Consider the following 24,266-nt stretch of genomic DNA (forward strand, 5'->3'; position numbering starts at 1 on the left):
CAGCCCGGGGCGGGAGCATCACCTGGGCTGGGCCAGATCAAGAGACACCTGCGCCAAACTGACGTTTACAGAATCTCAAAGCTTTAAACTCCAAAATGCCATTAGCATTGTCGTTGTCTTTAAATTGTCGTTAAAATATCTGGGTTGTTTATTCCTGGTTTGTTAATTGAGGGAGTTTTCCCTTTCTACAAATAGAGCTAAGGTAGCTTTGTAGCAAATATATTTGCCATCTGCGAGGTAGTAACCTCTATACTTATGCGAAAGTATAATAATATATATATATATATATATATATATATATATATATATATATATATATATAAAATATATATAATATATATATTAATTATTATATATATACTTTGAATTCAATTGAATATATACTTTTAGATCACAACTAAATGCATTTTTAAAAAAAACGGCTTTTATGACCATATGGCATCTGTGATAAGGGGGGGGTACTGCAGTGGACACCTTCTCTCTGTGTCCTGATTGTTAAAAGTGGTATTTGTCTGAATCAACTTAGATTTGGTGTATATTTGTGTACAGCTCGTTTACTCGTACGTTCCTTTCACTGTGAAAAACTGGAATTATCTTTTTATATTTTTCCCGGAATTTTTTAATTTTAATTTTAATTTAGGATTTATAAAGAAATGCTTGTGTATCTAATTTGACCCCAAGTTCTTTATTAAGTGTGATACAATGCAAATCCAGTAGAGGGCGCAAAATAGACCCCAGTGGAGAGTCTGGGTCACGTGTTTTACACGGCATACGTCATCAAAAGAAGCCTCCTGGTGAAGGAGTACAGTATTAGTAAGTAAACACAGTTTGGTAAAATACTGAATGAAAAAAAAAAAAAATGTGCATCTCGAGTTACATATTTATGTCTTTATGTGTGGATCTTTTGTTTGGATATACACGCATTGCTGACATAACATTGTGTCTTTAGTCCTACTTAATAAACCAAACAAAACGACGTTGTTTTGTACAGTCGCCATTTCTTCAGTCGTGTTTTCTGCAGGGTCTGTACTGTTATTTTCTGTACATAGTAAATATGAGGAGATTGACGTGTGCTTATTCGCACTGGACTTAGGGTTACAAATCCTATTAGGCTGTATGTTTTAGCTGCAATAAAATACTCACGAAGAAAGGAGAGTCAGATAAAAAAAAAGAACCATCGATATTGCGTTTATTTGCTGTGTTATAGGTTTAAAAATGTTTTTAATTTTCCTTGAGTAATAAAGTTTGGAAAACCCCTGCCTTACTTTACTGCATGTAGACTGCAGCGATCACAAACGATCAAATTGATCTACTAGGACTAGTTTATTGAAACACATTTATGTTAGAAATTGTTGTTTATGTGCTGTAATAATCCACAAATTATTCAAATGAATTGTCAGTGGATGTTGTTAAATCATATTTTTCAGAGCTTCCATAGATCACCCGGTGGAGAATCAATCTGTGCATTTAGAATAAGGTAATATGTTGCTAATTCTTGAATAGTGCTTTCTCCACAATCAGTCTAACTTAACTCTGCCAATAACAGTATACAGTGAGCTAAATTGCCTCAGTCTGTTGCTGTACTGTGAAACTATTTTTGATTGGTTTTTACTGTAAAACCAGTTGAGAGCTGTTTTTTAACATGTGAAGAATGAAAGCATTGGTAGTGAACTATTACACCCTTAACAACAGGCAAAATATGTTAAGAACATAAGAACATAAGAAAGTTTACAAACGAGAGGAGGCCATTCGGCCCATCTTGCTCGTTTGGTTGTTAGTAGCTTATTGATCCCAAAATCTCATCAAGCAGCTTCTTGAAGGATCCCAGGGTGTCAGCTTCAACAACATTACTGGGGAGTTGATTCCAGACCCTCACAATTCTCTGTGTAAAAAAGTGTCTCCTATTTTCTGTTCTGAATGCCCCTTTTTCTAAACTCCATTTGTGACCCCTGGTCCTTGTTTCTTTTTTCAGGCTGAAAAGGTCCCTTGGGTTGACACTGTCAATACCTTTTAGAATTTTGAATGCTTGAATTAGGTCGCCACGTAGTCTTCTTTGTTCAAGACTGAACAGATTCAATTCTTTTAGCCTGTCTGCATATGACATGCCTTTTAAGCCCGGAATAATTCTGGTCGCTCTTCTTTGCACTCTTTCTAGAGCAGCAATATCTTTTTTATAGCGAGGTGACCAGAACTGCACACAATATTCAAGATGAGGTCTTACTAGTGCATTGTACAGTTTTAACATTACTTCCCTTGATTTAAATTCAACACTTTTCACAATGTATCCGAGCATCTTGTTAGCCTTTTTTATAGCTTCCCCACATTGTCTAGATGAAGACATTTCTGAGTCAACAAAAACTCCTAGGTCTTTTTCATAGATTCCTTCTCCAATTTCAATATCTCCCATATGATATTTATAATGTACATTTTTATTTCCTGCGTGCAGTACCTTACACTTTTCTCTATTAAATGTCATTTGCCATGTGTCTGCCCAGTTCTGAATCTTGTCTAGATCATTTTGAATGACCTTTGCTGCTGCAACAGTGTTTGCCACTCCTCCTACTTTTGTGTCGTCTGTTGTGATTGCTGCCTTGTGCTTATTAAACTTTTGCTGGGCATGTGGTCACCATTTCAGCCTGGATTTTTAAATTTTTTTTTTTTTAGCTGCCCTTTCCCAGTGGCAAAAAACATATCCTCCTGTGCTTGTATCAGTTGACCAGTTATGTGCCTGTAAAGTACTGCAGAAGCACTGCATCCCAGGCCTTAGTCAGGTAGTCCAGTGCCTTTGTCAGTGTGCCTATGAAATTCACACTGATGAAGGCACAAGTCAAAATGTTTTTCTACTTAAATGTTATATGTTTTACCTTAAAAGTACATCACATTTACATGCTGGACAGATTACAGGTTGTTTCTCATTATTGTGCTTCAACAGAGTTTGAGAAGAGGAACCTACTCGCTCTGGGTTGATTCTTCATCTTTCAGAGGTCGTTGGTCTCATGCCGAGTCCCTCATCCTCGACTTAATTGGAACTGGTGCCACAACATGTCAGACAACAATGGCTCTTTTGAGGGTGCGAACATGGATGGTTTTGGTTCCAGTGCATTTGCTTTGAGTTCATATTGCAACCCCACTGAAAATGGTGCAGGGACAGCAAGCCTAAATCATGGCATAAATTCTGGCTTAAGCATACAGGGCACCCAGAATCTGGACATGGTCTCTGCAGGAGCGTCCCATAGCATGCCACCATCCTTGGATGTAACAAGAGGCCCGAATTCAAATTCTTTGCAGAGCGGATACTTGGACAAAGCCACAAACCTTTTTGCCAGTCTTGGTCTCCCGCGCGAAGAGTTGGATGCACTAGCGTGCATGTCTGAGGATCAGCTTAGTGTGGAGAACCTGCAGCAGAGTATCCTGCAGCTCAAGGCGCAGCGAGCTGAAGGAAGCAGTGTGTCTAACCGCCCCAGAGACTTCCGCTCCCCCCGACGAGAACAACCATACAGAGCCGACAGGGAGGTGAAGCACAGGAGGACGGATGCTTTTGCTTATAGTTCTGGGAGAATGGGAGGTGGCACTGACCTTCATTACACTGCAGGGTATCGTACTTACTATCCCTCAGAATACGACTGGGATGGTCCCGCTCCTAGGCCTGAAAGGTACTTCTCGGATGTGCAGGTGAGGTCACTGTCTGTTCTGTTCTCTTCTTTTACTCCCCTGTCAACTGCATTATTTAAAGGGAGAATAACCAAGGGTTTAAAATTCAGATTGTATGGGGGTTTATTGACCCATAAAACGGCAATTTGTACATTCAAAGTTGCATGTTTATTCAGTGGTTTCATTTTATAGAAAATTCTTCTTTTTTATATACACATTTTTCTTTGCTTGCAGTCCTGGAATTGGCAGCATAGATCACCTTATTCAAAGAGCCGTCCTTCCAATTTTGACCGGTAAGCATATACGCCTATATATGTGTACAAAGTAGTTTAGATAAAAGAATGAAACTAATTTGCTTGAAACATATCATCCCTATATATCATAGCCAAAGCATTTGTCCATCAATACTATAACATGCTAATCAGTTTGGGAGGAAACTTGAAGACATTCTGAAGCCCAGGTTATATAAATTAATATGAATTTGAGGATGTAGTATTTTTTTAATGAGTACTGTACTGCTTGTTGTTTCCAGCAGGCCGGTATGGGACACCAGCTATCCAGCTCCTGGATACGTGGCGCCTCCTCCACTGCTTCCAGTTGATATCTCAAGGAGAAGAATGCGTCCTGATAGGAGAGTGGGAAACGGTGGGCTTATTACTCTTAAAACCCAGTTGTACACTAAGCTGTATATGCTGAAACAGGTTTCAATCAATTCCTCCTATTTTTACTTTCAGTTTCAGATGGAATGAAATCAAGAAGAGGCGAGAGATGTCACCCCTTGAAAGAAAAGGTCAGTGTATTATTGTACCTAAAAGGGACTTCAGTCCTATTGGCATGCTATCGCTCTACACTGTAAAGCTGTCCGTAGTTCTTCAGCGTAGAACAGTGTTGCCTTACACATGGCTGTGCGGAGTAGTAATATTCAAAGAATAATTCAGCATTCCCAAATTTCAAAGCAGGTGCCTTGCCACTGCTCCCTGTGTGCTTTCCCCTGGCCCTGTCCCCCCTTTTTCTCCTCAATGTATTATTTTTTATTTTAAAGGTGTTTGAATTGGTTTCAGTGCTTTTTTTTTTGTTATTGGACAAAAGGTTCTGAGGTAATATATGTATATCTGTGTAGTGTATATATTGTTCTTTATTTTCTTTTCTTTTAAAGCAACATAGAGTAATCCATCTGGTGAACCTGCCGTCCGAAAATTACACAAATGAAGACCTGTTTGACTTGGCAAAATCTTTTGGGCCTGTGCAGTGCTACAAAATACTCCGAAGCAATAAAGAGGTAGGTAATGCAGAAAATAAAAATAATAATGTTGGTGGTAGTAATAATGATAAGAATAATGTGCCAGACTTGCTGGGTAAATACATTTCTGCCAACGTTTTTCATGATTCGTACATGTCATTGTCAGTAGCCTAGTGCTTGTCTCCAAAAAATGTGGACTCCCCCAGAAATGTTGTCACTGGGTTATAAAATGATGTATCAGGCTTAACATGGCTTTGGTAACTAAGGCAGATAAAATCACCATGAGTGAGAGAGATGAATTTACAACTGGACTTCTTGCAGGCTTTTCTGGAAATGAAGCATCCTGAAGCTGCAGAGAAGATGGTGCGGTACTATAGGACCCATGCTGCCAAAGTCAATGGAGACAGGATCGGTGTGTCCATATTCCTGAAGCACAAGAAGCTTGCACATTGGTAAGAGGGGGGTAAGGAGAAACTAAGAATGTGCTTTAGCTTATTGGGGGTATGAGAATAAGAGGGTAAAATGCTAATAAAAAAACTAAAAACAAAGTCGTCTTCATTGGCTTATGACAGGATGCGGGAAGAAGTCAAGTCACCCAGCACTTCAGGTGAAGCTCCGGGGAGTGGGAGCAGGTCTGGACGCTCAGTATCCGGAGACAGGGAGTCCTCTAGAACACGAAGGACGTCCAGATATGACCGGACAAGAAGAGAGGAGTCAAGAGATAAATCCCTGGAGAGACAAGAGAGGAGGACGAGTCGGCAAATGGAGGAGTCCCCAGATAAATCTATGGACAGTTCAGAAAGTGAAGGGGAGGAGCAAGAGAACACAGCCTTGCGGCTGGCAAAAGGGGAGGGGCCAGCGGATAAATCCATGGACAGTTCAGACACTGAGGGGGAGGGGCAAGAGAAGAGTGGCAGCAAACTGGGGCAAGGGGAGGGGCCAGTCGATAAATCCCTGGAAAGTTTACAGTCCCAAGAGGGAGAGCTAGAGAATAAAGGCAGGCAGTCAACACAAGGGGAGGAGCCTGTAGATAAACCCGTGGAGAGTTCAGAGACCCCCAGAGAGGGGCAAGACAAGAGTTGCAGCCAGTCTGCACAAGGGGAGGAGTCAGCAGCTGGGTCTGAGCTCAAGGAAGGGGTAAGAAACCAGGAAAACTGGATATGGAGTGGCGGAGAAGGTGGTGTATGCTTTTAAATGCCCCGTCATTTTTAGATTATTAACACGTGACAAAATGTTAAAATTAAATAAAGTTCTTTAATGGTACAAACCCTACGAGAACATACTTTCATTTGCCATGTTAACCTGGAAAGCTGGAGTGGATTTCTTTTCTTTCTTTGACTAGACCAGAGGGAGGCTTGTACAGGATGGTCCGAAATTTAACGTCTGATCTAAAGATGCCACCTACAGATGGAAATAGGAGTAACTTTTCAGACCTCTTACACATTGAGTTCTGTAATATAAGTTTAATGAAATACTTACATTTAAGGCTCAATGAAATAGCTGGAATTTCATAAATTCCTACCAAATAAGTCTTAATTTATTCCCTAGAAATTGAAAGCATTTTACAATAAAACACAATGATCTCTAACCCTGAAATATTTGTATTTCTTGCAGGAGAAGGAGAAAGCGAAGGCTGCAGGGCAGGGGAAGGACCAATGCCTCGATAGATCAAAGATCCGAAAGCCATGGCCATCGCAGAAAGGCAGATTTTCTACAGGGCCTGGTGTCGAGGTAGAAGTAAGCAGCCAGCAGCACTGACTTCTCCTACGGCTATGCATTTCTGCACAGGATTAGTGATGGCTATAAAAATGCTGTGAGATTTGAGTGCGCTTCAGTTCTGTGCTTGCCTTCTTTACTGCAGTATTTGAAAGAATTCCCCTATATTCTGTAGATTTTTTTAAAAATCATTAATAATGAATATTCTTTCATTACCAGGGAAGCAGCAAAGTGGTGGACATTCGGTTCAGGAAATGGTCGTGCTCTGTGGAGGACTTGCTGGAGATGGCTGAGCCTTTCGGCACTGTGGTCGCCTACCTGGTTTACCAATCCTCTGTAAGATATGCTGAATAAAACAAAATATATACAGTGGTGTGAACGTGTGTTGGAACACCTCAAGATTAGTCATTTATATTCTTTGCTAATCAGGCGGATTTAAAAAAAAAAAAAATGAAAAAGATTCTAAAGGGCTGATTTAAGTGTGATAAAGTCTCATAAGTGCGATCATTTTTTGGCATGACTAAGTTTTCTGTACTACAGGGCTTCCTGGAAATGCTTACATATGAACAAGCAAGGGTTATGGTGCGATACTACCAAGCTACAAATGATCCTTCCCGTGAATTGAGGATTTGTTTGTCGGATAAAATGACCTCCGTAAAGGTAAGTCTAAATATCTGCAATAATGTGTTATTGAGTATTATTTCAATTGTGAATGGAGGTTGGTTTTGTTTTGCATCTGTCTGTGTGTAATTCATGTTGTTATGTCATTATAAATAATTGTATTAAAAAAAAAAAAGGTTGGATTGTAGATTTTAAATGGGTGTATTTCTGACGGTAAAAAGCCATGTTAGTCTGCAATTTGTGCACAGGCAATATGTTTCTTTTTCCCCACAGAGACCACTCTTTGAACCTGTTACCTCAGTGCTGTGTTTCAGTAACATTTCTAGAAAAACCTCCAGGGTAGAGTTGCAGGAATTGGCAGAGCGCTTTGGGGCTGTGCTGAAAATCACTATCGCAAATAAAATTAAAAAGGTGAGAAACATTTCTTACCACATTGTTAGTAACACAGTTAGTACTGGGAAGATTTTAAAAAGACGTTGGCACTGGTAGAAAAGCTAGTGAAATATACTCCTTTTAGGTTTAGTCACAGTGTTTTTTTTTTTTTTCCTGTTTGCACACACTGGTGTACTGAAGGAGTGCCTTGAAGAGTAATACTCGCGTCTAGCAATATCTATACAATTGTCTTATGGTAGATTATACTTAATATATGTTTTACGTAGTAATGTGAATTCCCCCACTAGGCTTTTGTGGAAATGGTAGACCGGGCTGAGGCAGAGATCATGGTGACATTCTATAAAAAACGCCCCTTGAGGATTCACTTTAAAAAGATCGAAGTGAGCCTCTTAAAGAATTACACCTTTGGGTAAGTGAAGGAGGTGATGCTCAGTCCTCTTAAGTGTGGCTCCTCGTTCATTTATGAAGAAGGATTTATATGTGTCTTATTTATTTTATTTAAGATGTAATGGTGAAAATATTGACACAGAAAATGCTACACAGGAGCAGACTGTAGCGCCAGAGTGTGAGAAGGCTGGACCACCAAAGTCTGAAAAGACTGAAACTGTGCATAATGGAGAAGCAGGAAACTCAACTAATAGGCCACAGGCTGGTAACAACAAAACCACAAACACTCTGGGACCATACACACCTGACAGCCCTGTTGGTAAGAGCTGCCATAGATTAAAATATAAACTAACACACAAACAATATGGGGAACTCAAGCTGTTATCAGGAAGAATTATGCAAGGACTACATTTTCACTTTCTAAATACCTCTTTGTTGATGTTAAATTGCCCAGTTTTAAGAAACCTGTAATGTGAAATGAAATGTTTTCTAAGAGTAAAGAAAATATTAAAGAAGCATTGTTCAATTGTGATTTATAACATTAATATTTGACCATTAAACTGAGTCAGTGACAAAAAAAGAAAAAAAAAAAACATGATTAATCTCTGACCATCTATGATTACACTGGACTGACATAAGACTCCATTAACGTGTGAATTATCAGAATTGTTTAACAGTTTGCATTGTTATGTTGCTGCTGTAATTACAGGCTTGGAGTACATGGTCCTGAGGACTGGTTACTTCTGCAAACTGTGCAGCGTGTTCTCTAGCAGTGAAAACGAGAAGACTGCCCACTGCAGCAGCCTGGAACATTATGAGAAAGTAAAGGTAAAGTTCATCACAATTGTCAAGAACATTTGATAAAACAATCTGACAGTCCTTCAGAGACTGTAAGGACCAGGTTTATTTCTTTTATAAAGTTAATTGTTTAATAGATATCTGTTATTATAACACAATACGCAAGCCAAGTTTCATGCATGAAATACTGAAAATAGCTGAAAAAGAGTTTGAAACATAATAAATATTTTTCATTTAAAATGTTTATATATATATATATATATATATATATATATATATAGACTAATATATTATATATATATATATATATATATATATAGCTGTCATCGACAGTAGTTGCATTTGTATCTTGCATATGTGCCCATAGAAAGACTTGATATATTATATACATAATAAAACATTTTTAAAAAAGGGTTAATTTATACTTTTTTTTTTTTGCAGACCTCGATCACAGAAATGGACCAACAGCTACCAGTGGAGTCAATGGTAAGTTTGTTTTCATTCTCAGTGCACAGTACTTGGCGGCTCTTACCTTTTTCTTGACCTTCTTAGACACGTTGTGCAGTTATGCATTTGCTGGATTGACATTGGAGTGAGGTTTTCCTTGCCCTTAGCAGCAACAAAAGGATGCTTGTTTTGGCTCACCTTTCTGAGGTGTAGTTACAATTTTTATAAAATAAGATTTCCTTTTTTTTCCATGTTTGTACCGTGTTTGATCATAAAGGCTAACATTCAGATTTTTTTTATTATTATTATTTTCCAGCAGGTGTCTGAAACGAGATAGAATGAAGACTGTTGGAGGCCTGTAAATCAAAAGAACCACAGAAAAGACTGTATCAAAGTTCGGCATTTCTAGCTGTTCACCTGAGCTTTGTTTAAATCCTTGTATATATATTTATTTTGGGATTATTTTGTAAAATGCTTTACCATTGATAGATAATGCAATTTGTTTTGCAATAACCTTCCCTGAAGTTGTTCTTCTCTCTGCAACCCAGAAGTGATGCTTGAGACCACAGCCTGGTGTTCATCTTATTTTTATTTTTTTTATTTTTTTGGTGAAACTGACTCCTTAAAATTCTGTTGTGTCCTTCATACAAGTGTGATCTAGACAAATAAACCTTCACTGTACATTCAATAAAATCTGTATTTTCACACTGATCTTGGAATATACCTATGGTCTAGAAACGTAATACAAAATGATGGGAAATAACAAAAATTATGATTTTTTAACAATAATAGCTTCCCCTTTTTAAAATAATAATAATAATAAAATGCAAATATTTATAAAGCCAGAATCACATGCATAACAGTACATGTAAGATGTATTGGAACTTGCTGGGCTGTTTCCTGTCTTCCTGGATCATTTGAAAGAATGGGAGTCGCTCCATTTTCCTAACTACAAACCTGACCATTCGAGCGCACAGTATGCCTGTGAGTGGCATTGTTTCATGGGTTTACAGTGAAGGGCTGTTAACATCACAGTAGGGCAAATGCCTTTAACTAGTGGATGAATGGAAGATCTTTAACAACAATCTATTTATCAGACTTTTCATCCATACAAACATATAAACAAATTGTACATTGAATTGTTAAAATAAATGCATACAAGAAGACAGTAGCACACCACTCAAGTGTATTTCTGTATTCATTAATTCTTGTTTATCTACCATTTTCCTAGCTTGTTGAACATGGGGCCCAAGTCAGATCTTCTGCACAGTGAATGCCAAGATCATTTCCAGCTGTTGCACAGTACTGGTCTAATCATTCAATGCCAACCACTGCCTGCAAGTTGCTTTTTGGGCTTGTTTGCTAATGGCTCTCGATCACGGTGCTTGAGAGTGTAATCTCTCACTAAACCCTACAATTAAGATGTTTCGGGTCACTGTGACTGTATTATTATGTATTATTTGTATTTGTATTATTATCTCTGGAAATGGCTGCACCTGTCTGGAGATATTTATAAACAAAAAACAATATATCTCTGTCTCTCTAATATATATATATATATATATATATATATATATATATATGTGTGTGTGTGTGTGTGTGTGTGTGTGTGTACACACACACACACACAAGGCAGTACCTAATTTCTCAGTCAGTATTGCAAAGACACTAAGACACTGGTAAAGCCATTCCAAAATGAGGAGCTTCCAGGTTGGCAGTTTCTCACAGATCCTGGACTAAAAAAGCATACGAGCGTTTACAACATTTAATCAATTGAAGGCTGTTTAAATTTGAAATTGCATCGGGTATATGACCCAAAACATAACAGATGGACCTAAATTCTAAACATAATAGGAGGGTTAAGTTAACAAGCGCATGATCCATTCCTAAAACACTCATCCCGCTCTTCCTGTTTGGGAACGGCAGTGCTTCCGTTATGCGTGAGTTGCTTCTTGATGGCATAATGAAAGAGGGCGGATACCGTAATTGCCGAGCTGGATTGTGGGCTGCAGGCGTGCTGTTGTACAGAGTGCTGTGGTCGAATCGAAATAGCATCCTTAACAATAATACCAACGTGTCACGGTAACAATTTGAATATAATAATCAGTGTAATTAGTGTTTATAGAAAGTGCCGCAGGTAAAACGGGTCTTACAGTATTTACATGAATCCCGCAGGTTAAACGCGGCTCTTGCGTTTTGTTTTCGTCGCCTCCATTTTGTGCGTAGTGTTGTTTTTTTCTTTTTATTTAAAACTCTAATTGCGGCGTGTTGAGTGCATTTTTTTTTTTAATGTCGTTATTGCATAGTTTAAATGACATTTGTTTTCTAATGATCTTGTTCTTAATTTTCTTAATTGTGAAGTATAGCCTAACAAAGTATAAAGTATTATTCTGCGCGCCAGGTGTGTGTAGGCCATCGGCATGTGTATCAACAATGCATTTTGGTTGGGGTAGTTAATGTTAGTTTAGCCGTAGTAATATTAAGCAGCAGACTCAATTTACATCTTAAACCGCTGATTTTGGTTTCAATCGGTGATTAACTATTGGGTCTAAGGGCAGCGCTCTAGACAAACGTGTGTCCTTAGCCGGAGCCAATGGCTCACAAGGCCCCAAAAATGCAACGCTAAATCGAGTTGGATGCCACTTTTAAGTTGGTTGCTAACATACTCAACTGAAACGAAAACATTGTGAAACTAGAGTGATACTAAACGGTAGTTTAGTTTGTACTCGCTTATTTATTGGTTACCTCATTCTGATGAATGGTTAATAATATATGTAGCTGGTGACTACAATGAAAACGAAATGCTTGTTTTAGATATTTTTCAAGAATATTGCAATATATTTGAAATTTTCAAACCGGGTTTTTTTTTTTTTTTTTTTTTTCGTTAGCAGTGAAGGACAGGGTTTCTCCTGTAATCAAGTCAGCTACATTAATTTAATTCCCGAGAGGTTTTTTTTTTCTAATCAGTTACTTCATTGTTCTAGCTATCGGTGTCTCAGAAGGTCTACAACTTCATAATCACGCCCAAATATGTCTGTCTTTTCTCTGCAAAAGTTGACCCTGTTTTGATACAAAACCCCCGATGCATTTACTGTTTTTCCATTGTGGTAACTTCTTGGAATGCTGTGGCTGCTGTTTTGGCTGAAGAGAGCAGGTCTTCTGCTTCGGGAAGTTGCTGCACAATTAAAATATCGTCAAACTCTTGACGGTCAGCGCTAGCCAAATATATTATGTCTGGGATAGATGCGACTGCTAAAGAAGATGCAACTAGCGAAATAAAATATTGCTTTATTGGCTTTCTCAAGCATAACCTTTTTCTTTTTATTGTAGCTTGGTACGATAACCTTTTTTATTAGCCGTTTTTTTTTTTAATTCATGTTATTGGCCTTGTCTGCATTTCAGAACTTCATTATAATTGTTTTTTATTATTATTTTGTACTTGTAATCGTTTTCTTGAATGCAAATGTCCACCTTCACTTATGCCGCATGAAACTTGCCGTATTCCATTTTCTGTTCGTTTTAGCATCTCTGGACTTGCAGGCATTTGTATTGGATCAGATTGTTACCGTCCTTATTGCACTTAAGTTTGAAACATGTGATATGGCTTTATTTTATTTTTTTAAATTTGCGGACTGACGTCATACCGCACACGTTATGTAAGGCAGAGGCAGCATTCTTTTTTTTTTTTTTTTTTTTTTTTGCGTTACAGACGCCAATGGCTGCTAACACCAAAAAGTCCTGTAACGCCAAACTGAGTTTCTGTGTTAGTGTTAATCAGCGATGAGACAAATTCTGTCTTCATAATCGTAACAATACAGATACTGCAGTGGGACCCACCTTCATCCATTTTCTAAGGGGTGCTTCAGCTTAATTTGATTCCCATTGTGGTATTATTGACCATCTTAATTCTGTTGGCTCTGGCTTGTGGCATTCTGTGTGTTCTTATGTCAACAACACTTCTGCTTTTAGTAGGACACTTTGAAACTGTTTAATATTACAACTTAAATTCTTAGAGACTTCACATGGCCTCTTTTGGCTTTTAGGTCACTTCATTGTACAGTAGCCCTCATCCTAAAACTGTTATGTTCCCTATGGTATGGTTTAACCCTTGGAATTTGCAAGGTAGTACTCCAGTTTGAGGGTGTAACTGGGTATGGCCAGTTAATTATTTTCCCAGCCCATGGCTAAGAAATTTACATCTGCACGTCTTTGTCTGGTGTGGAGGTTGTGCTTAAGACCAATTCCTGGTGGCATACAACAAACAATTTAGTATTTCCCCCAGCGTTATTGTTGTTGTATCCGACTGTTCCACAGTTCTTTGCAGTGTCAAAATTACCCATCGGGTTCTATCGACATTAATGCCTGTTTTTAATCTTTCATTTATTTATTTATTTTTTAAATAGAACTGTAGTTATAAAATCGGTGATCCACCTGTGAGCTTTTACCAACCCTCTTTAGAGGATCATTTAAACAATTGTCTTTCTATATATCTGTGTGTCTCCTGAAGAGGTGCTAATTTTTTAAGTTTTAATTTTTACTGATTTTGTGTTTCTACAGAGCAGTCTGATATCATCTCCAGAAGAGGAAATCTGCAATCGCAGCATTCATTCTCCTTTTACATTCTCACTTGACATGTCACCCAGTCTCTTCGATAAAACTCAATAGTCTTTGTTCTAAGCTTTTACCTTTTAACTGAGTTTTATAATCCAAGTTTGTGTCTTTTGCAATGTCCCGGGATAGCTCACGAGATCTCACTCCAAAAGGCGTTGCAGCAGGGTACGGACTCCTTGCTGCTGCACAGGCTTTAAATTCCTCTATCGCTCCTGGAAGAGCAAACCAAAGCGGAGCCAGGATGGAACACTTTGACTTTGGAACCAGTTCCGGCTTAAGCATGCAAGGCTCTCACAGTCAGTACTCTGCCTCTACTGGTTCCTCCCATGGCATGGCTGCCTCTTTTGATGATCGAAGTAAAGGCCAGGATGCTTATGCCTCACAGGGTCGCAGTCCCTTAGACAAAGCCAGGAGCCTTTTTGCTAGTCTTGGTCTCACGGCTGAAGAATTTGATGTACTATCAAACATTCCTGAAGAAAAACTCAATGTGGAGACGCTGCCTCGGCTTATCATGCAGCTGAAATCACAGAGAGCTGAAGAAAGATGTCTCCCCGGTCGGCCTAGAGACAATCTCTCTCCCCCACGGGAACAACCATATAGACCTGTCAGGGATGACTGGGATGAGGCTGCGTGTAGTAGGCCAGATAGTAAAAAAGAATCTAATGCCGTTCCTCGTGTATTTAACTATAATTACGGGCAACAGAGAGAGGGTCCTTCTAGAAGTTACGAGAGGCTAGACTATGAGGAGAGAATGGGAGGCAGTGACCGGTATCCTGAACCGTCCCGTGGTTACTGTGAGTCAGAATATGATCGGAGGGGCCCCGCTCCTGTGCCTGAAAGATCATTTATGGAGAGGAGGACAGGGTTCCCGTCTCTCAGCAAGATTGAGGATTACCATGGAATTCTGCCCAAAACCTTTCCACATGTGTGCACCCTTTGCGACTTTGATGTGCATTCTATCAAGGTCAGTATCTTTCAGGTTTTTATTGTCCATACTGTTTAACATAAATCCTTTCCAGCAGACTGTCCTGGCTTTTATCGGTTAAAGAAAGAGGCTGTTCAATGATTTCATCCAAACTCTGTGGTCACATCGTGACTGCTAGAAGCAGAGTTATGGCCTGTCATCTTGCTGTTCTGGCTTTAGGAGGATTTCAACAAATTAATCCTTATCTGATTTGTAAATCTTCCATACTTTCTCCAGTTCTTCTAATTCAACACTATAGTACATCTGAGTTAACATGTTCTGCGCCCTGATAAGTTTAGGGTTCTGTGTTTTTCCAGTAGCAACTTGTCCAGGAGGGCATAGGCCTAAAGGCAATTGCTTCTGTGCGTTTTCATCTGTATTCACATCTTGAGTTCAAAGGGTACCACAGCATCAATGCTTACTTTTCTCTTTCTGTGATGGAATAATCTGCAGCATCATTACTTTTGGGCCAAAACCCACCGTCTATAACATTCAAAAGACTTTTACATTAGTTACGTCTGGTCGTGTGAACTAATTTGATATTTTATGATCCAGATTAGAATCACTGTATATTTCTGCAGTGGTCTTTCCTCTGCTGTGCACACTTTCATTAGTTTCTGCCTTAAGTAGAAGGATTGTCTTCATGGTCGGTAAGTGAAATTTTTACAAAAGCTTGTAGTGTGTTTTTTAATATTTTTTTTTTCATTGCACACTCAAGTAAGGAATTATTGAATGTCAGTCCTCAGCTAAAACAATGTAGACAGTTAAACTATTTTGTTTAACTTAACAAAGTGTTTTTAATATTTAAGCAAGTGACTAATGTTGTTGTATTGCACTACATATTTCAGAAGCAGAGATGTAAGATTGAGACTGTGTGCTCGGTGATTATGAGCATTATTAACTGCAGAGGCAAGTGGAAGAAATAGATCAGTGCGTACTGCAACAGTATGTGTGCATTGAAGGTCTTGAAGAACCGTTGCTTCTAAAAAAATATTTGACTTTTTTTGTTTTTGTCTTGTGTAGCACTGGATTCAGCATAATGATGGAGAGCGCCACACTGAGAATCGACAGATACTTCTGGACCTGTAAGAATTGTATATGTATATGTTTGTGTTTTGAATTTAATTCCTGTGCTCTTTGCTGTTTTTTTTTTCATGATTTTAGGAACAAATTTATGATGAAATGTAGTTGGGACATTCGCTAGAATCTGGAGATCTAGGGAGGGACTTGTCCATTCCTATGTCGCTCTTACATTTTTATATGTACATTGTACTGTTTTACAATAGGTTGTAATATTATATTTTTAGCTGGGGGGGGGAGATGTACGTTGCTAACATTATTTTCATTTGCAGCTATCCAGAATGGATCCCAAAGATTGCGCCAAACAGAATGTGAGTAGTTCAGTTGTATGTGTGTGACATTTCTGTTTCTCTATTGCAAGTTCTTGGTTTTATAATGTCATGCACTACTTGTTCTTTGCAGTAGGCAAACTCCTCTGGGGTTGGGGACTTCAAATCCAGCAGCTGGGATACTGGGACCAGTCCCATTGGTTTCTCTTCCCCTTGGGCTTCCAAAGAGAGGAGTCAGCTCTGCTTGGAACATGGGTAATGGATGAGTTAGTGCAGTGTTTGAACTGGAATTTAAGTTGCATCCTGTATGTGTATTAAAACAGTAACTGATTAATTTTCAATTGTTGGTTTTAAGGAGAAGGAATTTCAAAGCAAGGCCAGAAAGGTGATCCCATGAAAGCACGGGTAAGGGTTCCTTATCTTTTAAACATGAAAGACAGATTTAACAAACCTCCCCCCACTAGTTTTAACTTTTGTATTGTTCTAAATTGACTGAACTTCAGGGTAAAAAGTACATCTTTACAAGCAGGGTTGTGGTCAATTACTCTTTCTCAATTGCAGTGCCTTTAAAACAGGAATTAACCCCACCCTGCTTATAGGAAGGTGGAAGAAACTTGGATTGCACTGAAACAGGGAATGTGTTTATTCACTGACCCTTCAGTTCTGACGCTTATTTTTTGGTGGATGTGTGGCATGCAAGAATTTCCATTTTGTGTCAAATGCATTCATTGATCAATTGATTAGGATTTTTGTAGGCTTTTAATTTAGCACTGTTTTTTTTTTTTTTCCTTAATGAATATTCTTTCACTTCCAGATTGTTGACAGCAAAGTGGTGGTAATACAATTTGCCAAAGGGAAATGTTACCAAAAGGATTTGCTTAAGCTGGCTGAACCCTTTGGCACTGTAAATAACCACCTGGTATTGCTGAAAAAGGTAAGACATGCCTAGTGTTCCTGTTCCTGTTTTGGTTGGTAGTAGTAAAACAGTCAATGGTAATACATTTCAGTGGTTGACCATGCTGTGTTATGTTAAACTGAATGTTTACGTACAAAACAATTCTCTTCAGGCCTTCCTGGAAATGCGTACGCATGAAGAAGCAGCTGCTATGGTGAAATACTACCAGCGCACACAAGCTGTCATCCGGGGCCAAGCGCTCCAGGTGTATTTGTCTACTGCAATTAAGACTATTCAGGTGTGTAATTGTGAAGAATTTAGGTTTACCTTTAGAGATCATGAGTATGGTATTACTCTATTCCCAAATCAATAATACATATTTTTCCGCAAGGTTGTATTGAATTTTGAGGCAGTGTGATCCAGTGGTTAAAGTCCAAGGCTTATTACCAAAAGGTCACGGGTTCAAATACCACCTCTGCCACTAACTGACTGACTCGCTGTGTGACCCTGAGCACAGTGCACAGTTCACAGCCTTCCCCTGTAAAGTGCTTTGTGATGGTGGTCCACTTTGAAAGGTGCTATATAAAAATGAAGATATTGTTATTATAATCCAAGCAGGTGTTTTGCATATGTTTACATAACTTTATTCTAATATTAAGGTAGGTCAGTTTAAATGTTTGACTGTCTGTTTTAAATTATTTATTATTATTGGATGTTTTCAGAATAATGGACCGACACGAACCCAAACACAGACCCAGCCCCGAACACCAACACAGGCCACTGACTCTGGATATGCCGTGATCTATTTTGCTAACCTGCCTGTTGCAAAAGACTTGGAGTCAGAGTTGTTGGAATTGGCTAAGCGCTTTGGTGCAGTGAAGAACTCTCTAGTTTTAACAAAACAGGTATGCAATCACTGATGTATGAGGGGAGTGTTGCTGATGAACAGTGTTTGTTCTCTTGAAGTGCTAAATAAATCCCATCAGTCAAGAACGTTTTTGGTTTCTTGAAGCACCAGTGGTAATACTAACCATGGTGGGATTGCTATAGCTGCTTCTGTGCTTCTAATTACTATTTATTAGTGCCACAGCCCTCCAGCTCCATAGTTCACCTTTGTTTGTATACAGCTGGAGAGAGAGCATGCATTATGATCTTTCTCTGACAGTAGTGACCTGCTACTATGTTGTAATTTACATTCATTTAGATTTTGTAAATTGTATGCTTTATTATACCAAGTGTAACCTGGAACTTTTTTATATATATATAAAAATAGTAGAATTTGCATTAAACCTGCTTTTCTCTTTCCAAGGCGTTTGTTGAAATGGTGAATCCTGCAGATGCAGAGATGATGGTGAAGTACTACACAGTAAATCAACTCAAGATTAAGGGCTACAAAGTCAGACTTAACATCTGCAGGAAGTACAGGAGGCTGACAAAGTAAGTGCTAAAGTAGCCAACATTTTGGAAGATTAGATTTATTTCTTGTTTTTGCCGCCAATGACCTAACAGTTTACCATAATCTCTTGTGTAATGACTTCAGTTCTACAAGGCAATGTGCAATGAGGTATTGTAATAGTATTTGGTACACTGCTGATTTTATTTATTTATTTTCAGTTTTCAGGCGTCAGTAAAAAATCAGTTTCATTGCCCCGATGCTGCAACCTCTGGCCATATCAATAATGCAGATCTTTTTCTTTTGTACTTTTTTAAATTTCTTTTTGTTTTACTTTGTCTGTACAAACCATATAATCAGATATTCCATTTCCTTTTCCTTTGTATTACGCCACCAAAAAAAAGATCATTCCTAGTTTGTTACTTAATGTGTTGCATTGTTTAGTCTGACTGGTGATGCATGATTTTGTATGATAGGAACACTCAGAAGGGGAAAAGTAGCAGCAAGAAGGAGGTGGAAAAGAAATTAACTAGTTTGAAATCCAAGACTGTTTCATCCAGTGTGGCAAGTGAGCCGGAGGTGATAAAGGAGAAGGAGAGCAATGCAGCAGAGGTAGAGGAAGGGGAGAGGATGAACCTGGGGGATGAAGAGCCTGAAGAGCCCCACCAATCACTTGAGGGTTTAGAGACCCCAAAAGAAGAATGTACGCAGAAATCTCTGGAAAATCCAGAAACCCAAGTGGAGGAACCAGCAGAGAAAAGCACAGGTATTGCAGAAATTCAAGAAAAAGGACCAGATGATAAATCCCTAGAAAGAGGGGACACAGAAAATAAATCCCTAGAAAGAGAGGACACAGAAAATAAATCCCTAGAAAGAGAGGAAACCAAGTGCGAGGAACCAGCAGAGAAGCCCTTGAAAAGTTCAGAGAGCCAAAAGGATGAGCCAATGGAGAAATCCTTGGATGAACTGGAGCCAGCAGAGACCAGTTTCTGTGAAGAGGTAATGACCACTCTGCAACCACAGATCATGAAACTACTGGTGTATATGTGTTTTTATTTTTGCATTACATTTTGTATAAACATTTGTCAACGTAATTTTGCTACTGTCAAATAGTTGTCAGAAAGTGAGCTCCGTATACTGCATCTGTTCCTGCTACGTATCTCTGATTAATCCTGGAGGTAATAGTTGCAAAGGTAGAATCCTTTGTGAAACTAATGATCGAATGCGTTAAAGTAAATACAGTGAACGAATGTGTTCAAGTAAATCTATTTAAAGGAAGTAGGTTTAACTTGGTCTGTATTAGGCACTTACTAGTATTGTTGAGTTTGTTTTAATTACGTGTTTTACTTGCAGCAAGAGTTCCTCGAGCCAGATTTCCCTGATAGCATGGAGGATTTTGTAACTTTAGATGAGGTGGGAGATGAGGAAGAAGAAATGTTAGGACGGGAATCTGAATCAGGTGCAACATCTTCCAGTAAGTCTTTCGATTTCACTGCATCTTAGTGGCATTAACTTTTTTGATAACCAAGTTTATTTTTATACTACTGTATACTTTATGATTTATGTTTAATTAATTTATTCTATTGTTTCTATTGCAGATGGTCAACGGGGGCGTAAACAGGTTGGTCGAATATTTGTATGTGTAATTTTAAAACTAAAGTAGCACTAGGCTAAACATTAGTCTACTTGATTGATTGTTTTGTTTTTACCTTTTTTGATTAAGTTATGGGTGTATCTGTAATATTGCTTACGATAGTTTGAACCCAACTAAAATCATCTGCAATTTTGGCTAAATAGAATTTTTTTGGTAAGTAAATGGTTGTCTTCTTGCAGGGTGGAAAGGTGGTTACTGTTTCTGCCTTTAGGAGAGGTTACAATTTCGAGAAGGAGATTCTACAGCTGGCTGAACCGTTTGGTAAAGTGGTGAACCAGCTGATATTAAACCAGAGGAACGAGGTGAGTCTTTCAACAGATCTAGCCTTGGGTGGGGGTGGGGGTGGGGGTGGGGGTGGGGGGGGTATTCAGATCACACAATTGGTAATCTCAACAAACTACACAAAGATGTTGCTTTTAGTAGTTTTCTGCTCATCAGACATGTTGCATGATTGAAGCACAAGACAAGTATGCTGCATTTTGACTGTACAGTACTTCTAAGACTTCAGACTGCCCCTGCAGAACACCCATAATGGGTACTTTTAGAGAGCCTTGGTCTAGATAAAATGTACATGTAGTCAGCTGATACTGCACATTCATTTTCATAGAATGTATTGCTTGTATTTCCATGTTTTATAACCTACAGCAGCAGAATATGTATATTTGTAATAACTGAGCTGAGCATTTGTTAGTTTTGAATGTTGCCTTAAAATTGTGTTGGTTGTTTTTTCCGTAATCTTACCTTTTACTGATTTCACATTTTCTTTGCCAAAATTTAAGGCATTTTTGGAGCTGTCAACCAGTGAAGAAGCCAGTGCTATGGCTGAATTCTACACTACCAATACAGGTGTGGTGTGTGGCGTCGATGTGAAAATCCGTCTGTCTCCAACATATAAAACAATTAAGGTATGTCTGAAATTATATGTGGTATTTTAATACTTAACCAGGAATTCACCATTAAGGTGAGAAGCTTCTTTAGGCCCTAGCAAGATGGCAAAAGTTACTATGTTTCATTATTTTTCTATTCATTGTTCTTAAAAATTTTAGAAAATGTAAGTACTACACATTTTATCCATGGTCAGGTGGTTTATCTACCAAAATATTGGCTTTTTAAAAATTGTATGCATTCAGTTATACATTTAATACACTATGGCTGTTTAGTTTTTGTGGCTAGAGGGATTAGTTTAGGTCCATTGTAGGTAAGTGTAGCATGAATACCTTTTTTAGATGGTTTCTTCCTTTGAGAGGAGCTTGTTTGAAAACCATCTTGCAATCAAATCCAATTAAAGTATAACAGGTGTCAGCACACTTGTTATATGAACTGAATTCTGCCTGTACTTTTTTTTTTTTTTTTTTGTAAATGCTAGACTAAGTCATCTGAAAAAGGACGAGTTGTCTCCTTGTGCAACCTGCCTTCCAGGCACTCCGATGAGGCTCTTTTAAAGCTTGCAGAGCCGTTTGGGAAAGTGAAGTGCTACAACATACAACGGGTCCGCAATGAGGTACTGAAATAATATGTTCATTTTTTGTAAAATTCACAAACGGATAGTAATTTTCATATATTAAATAATTCATGAGTTCCATTCTTCCGTGAACTGGAGTTCCTGTCCTTTTGTCCTAGAACTTTACATATGTATTCTGTATTAGTTTTTCCTACACTGCTACATAATTCTTTTTGCTCTACATGGTCTTTTCTGTATGTGGTAAAGCTTTAGCAAACATCCTGCATCCTGAAGGATATACTGCTAACACACAGGTTTTAATATCAATTTTGCTTTCAATGTCTTTGTTTCTTTTTTATTCAGGTTTATCTTAATTAACATTTGTGGCGGAATTGGTCCGACAGTGTGACTTGGTTAATGTAATCTCCATTGGAAGAGAGTGGTGTAACTCTGTTCTCATTTGAAAAACAATTGTATTTCAGGCTTTTATCGAAATGGAAAGCCCTAATGAAGCAGAGGAAATGGCCCGGCAGTACATGAAAAATCCCCCCTTGTTTCATGGTAAAAGGTTGCAAGTTCGTCTGTCCTGGAAGTACAAGAGAGTCACTCAAGGGTATGTTGCCGTTTTGATTACAAATTCCAGTAAAGATAGCATTCTTTCAGTCGGGACAGCTCAACACATGTTTGTACTACATATCCCTGATTTGTGTAGACTGTTTACAGAGGGTTAACTAATTTGACTGACTGTCTTGCTGCTGGCTTAGTCATGTTTGAGTCTCTATCACTGTGCTACATACATTATGAAAATAAGTTTGGGGAGGTTCCCGTTTTTTGCAGAAAGAGACCCCCTGTCCCTGAAGAGTCTCCTAAGAGATCCAAGAGGGAACGAGCAGAGCGGAGCAAGAGTGAGGATGAAACCTCCAGCAGTTCTAAATCCAAAATCAAAGAGGAGGAGGGGCCACCACAGAAGAGGGTCCGTGAGGAACAGCAGAAAGAAATCAAGCAAGAGGTTTCAGATCTTGATAAAAGCACTGTCTCTGAAGCTAAGGAAATTCCAGACCCTGTAGAGACCCATGAAACCCTGGAGAGCTCAGAGGAGTCAGCAGAGAAAGTCATACCACCACCACCAACAAAAGAGGATACAGAAGCAAAACCTAGTCTAGATGAAAGAGTAAGCAGCCAGGAACACAGTGATACAATACATTGTTTGTAGCTTTTAATGTTACCTGACAGTTGTAATCTTTTAGAAATTCAGGTGTTTAATTGCAATTAGCTGAAGGAAATCTTATAAAATATTGTATTACAGTAGAGGAATATTACTGAAGTAAAATAATACCCTCTACCACCATTAAATTATCAAGGCAACCGAGCAGAATCTCTTAACTATAGATTGGACTGTACATAGACACTGGTCTATATATTGCATATCTATTTACCCTAAGTTACTAACCATGTTTTGTATTTCAGGATGCTGTAGATAAACCATCAGAAACTAGTAAGGGTGAGTGCACAGAGGAGACCCCGCCAAAGGCAGTTGAAACGGAGCCCATGGAGACCGAGATTGTTCATAAAGGAGGTGCATGTGACTCAGCAAATGAGCAGCACACTGGTACTGATGAGAAGACTGGGCACAGAATCAAGCCTGAGCCCACACCTACCACCCTGGGACCATACCAGCCTAATAATCCCGTCGGTAAGAGAACATTCTGGGTGAGGCTTTGGCTAGATCATCCTGCATAGTTCACTTTTGCAGCTGTGTCCTTATTCTTGGCAAAATACTGACATCCATGGTCCCATCGTGCCAGGATGACTTTGGCAGTTTCACCCTTTGCCAGTTTTTCATAATACTTTAACAATGTTATTTGCTCTATTTGTAGGTGTGGATTATGTGATCCCCAAGGTTGGTTACTATTGCAAACTCTGCAGTCTGTTCTACACCAGTGAATCTACAGCAAAGACCACTCACTGCAGCAGCCTGGCCCATTATCAGAAACTGAAGGTAAAATTTGTTTGGTTTATTTATGTAGGAAACTTTTCTATAGACCAGTTTTTTTAAATCAAACATTTCCAACTAAGTTTTTACATGATCTTGGTTGATTTTTTTTAAATGTATTTATTTTTTTATCCTCCTTTTTTTGTGTATTTTTACAGAACGTGTTGGATAAAGAGAAAATGAAGACGGGCGTGTGAAGTCAAGTTGGAAGTTTGATCTTCGGTTCATCCTTATCGTAAATGAGAAACACACACTCAATGAAAGTCTGTTATACAGTAGATAGCTTTGACCCAATATGTTTTTGTTTTTATTTGTTTTAGTGTTTTGTGTTTTCAGTTGGTGTACATTCCAACAGGTGCAACTTTACTGGATAGCTTTTTTTTTTTTTTTTTTTTTTTTTTTTTTTTAGTTTAGATGTATGGTATGTCATCGTCCTATAACTACTGTGACACTCAGACTTTGTTATTTTAACTCAGACATATTTTTTAAATGTTTTTAAATAATATATATATATATATATATATATATATATATATATATATATATATATATATATATATATATATATATATAAAATAAAAAAAAATGTGTGTGTAAACTATACTTGGTTCTTATTTTATCCTGGTAATGTTGGTGGAAATCAATTATTTCCTGTGAGTGCATACCAGTGTAGCTTTTATTTCAAGTGAACTAGTTCCATACATTCAAATGTA

General features: G+C 38.3%; 2 protein-coding genes across 7 annotated transcripts; both read left to right on the top strand.

Annotated features, from left to right (window-relative positions):
* Window positions 1–766: 766 nt before the first annotated feature.
* Window positions 767–10,579, top strand: LOC121296786. Of its 6 annotated transcripts, none has more exons than XM_041222569.1 (18): window positions 767–813; window positions 1,428–1,477; window positions 2,933–3,672; window positions 3,886–3,944; window positions 4,184–4,296; window positions 4,386–4,441; window positions 4,808–4,930; window positions 5,213–5,343; window positions 5,464–6,028; window positions 6,506–6,628; window positions 6,827–6,943; window positions 7,148–7,267; window positions 7,502–7,639; window positions 7,909–8,030; window positions 8,125–8,327; window positions 8,718–8,836; window positions 9,248–9,292; window positions 9,573–10,579. In XM_041222569.1, the coding sequence occupies exons 3-18, from the start codon at window positions 3,043–3,045 to the stop codon at window positions 9,588–9,590; spliced, it is 2,682 nt and encodes an 893-aa protein (XP_041078503.1). In that variant the 5' UTR covers window positions 767–813; window positions 1,428–1,477; window positions 2,933–3,042; the 3' UTR covers window positions 9,591–10,579. The 6 variants fall into 6 exon arrangements, with proteins under 6 accessions (XP_041078503.1, XP_041078504.1, XP_041078499.1 ...); XM_041222570.1 differs by having other exon boundaries at window positions 6,506–6,622; window positions 9,570–10,579; XM_041222565.1 differs by having other exon boundaries at window positions 9,570–10,578.
* Window positions 10,580–11,227: 648 nt separating this feature from the next.
* LOC121297122 (matrin-3-like) lies at window positions 11,228–23,948 on the top strand. The gene is made up of 21 exons (XM_041223183.1): window positions 11,228–11,335; window positions 13,811–14,828; window positions 15,852–15,913; window positions 16,181–16,219; window positions 16,311–16,432; window positions 16,533–16,582; window positions 16,992–17,111; window positions 17,245–17,370; window positions 17,795–17,977; window positions 18,382–18,509; window positions 18,942–19,464; window positions 19,819–19,939; window positions 20,064–20,086; window positions 20,299–20,421; window positions 20,899–21,024; window positions 21,486–21,620; window positions 22,043–22,173; window positions 22,398–22,731; window positions 23,028–23,253; window positions 23,438–23,559; window positions 23,712–23,948. The coding sequence occupies exons 2-21, from the start codon at window positions 13,980–13,982 to the stop codon at window positions 23,748–23,750; spliced, it is 3,582 nt and encodes a 1,193-aa protein (XP_041079117.1). The 5' UTR covers window positions 11,228–11,335; window positions 13,811–13,979; the 3' UTR covers window positions 23,751–23,948.
* The last annotated feature ends 318 nt before the right edge of the window (window positions 23,949–24,266 follow it).

The sequence above is a fragment of the Polyodon spathula genome, chromosome 22, assembly GCF_017654505.1.
Source record: "Polyodon spathula isolate WHYD16114869_AA chromosome 22, ASM1765450v1, whole genome shotgun sequence".
Taxonomy (NCBI): Eukaryota; Metazoa; Chordata; class Actinopteri; order Acipenseriformes; family Polyodontidae; genus Polyodon; species Polyodon spathula.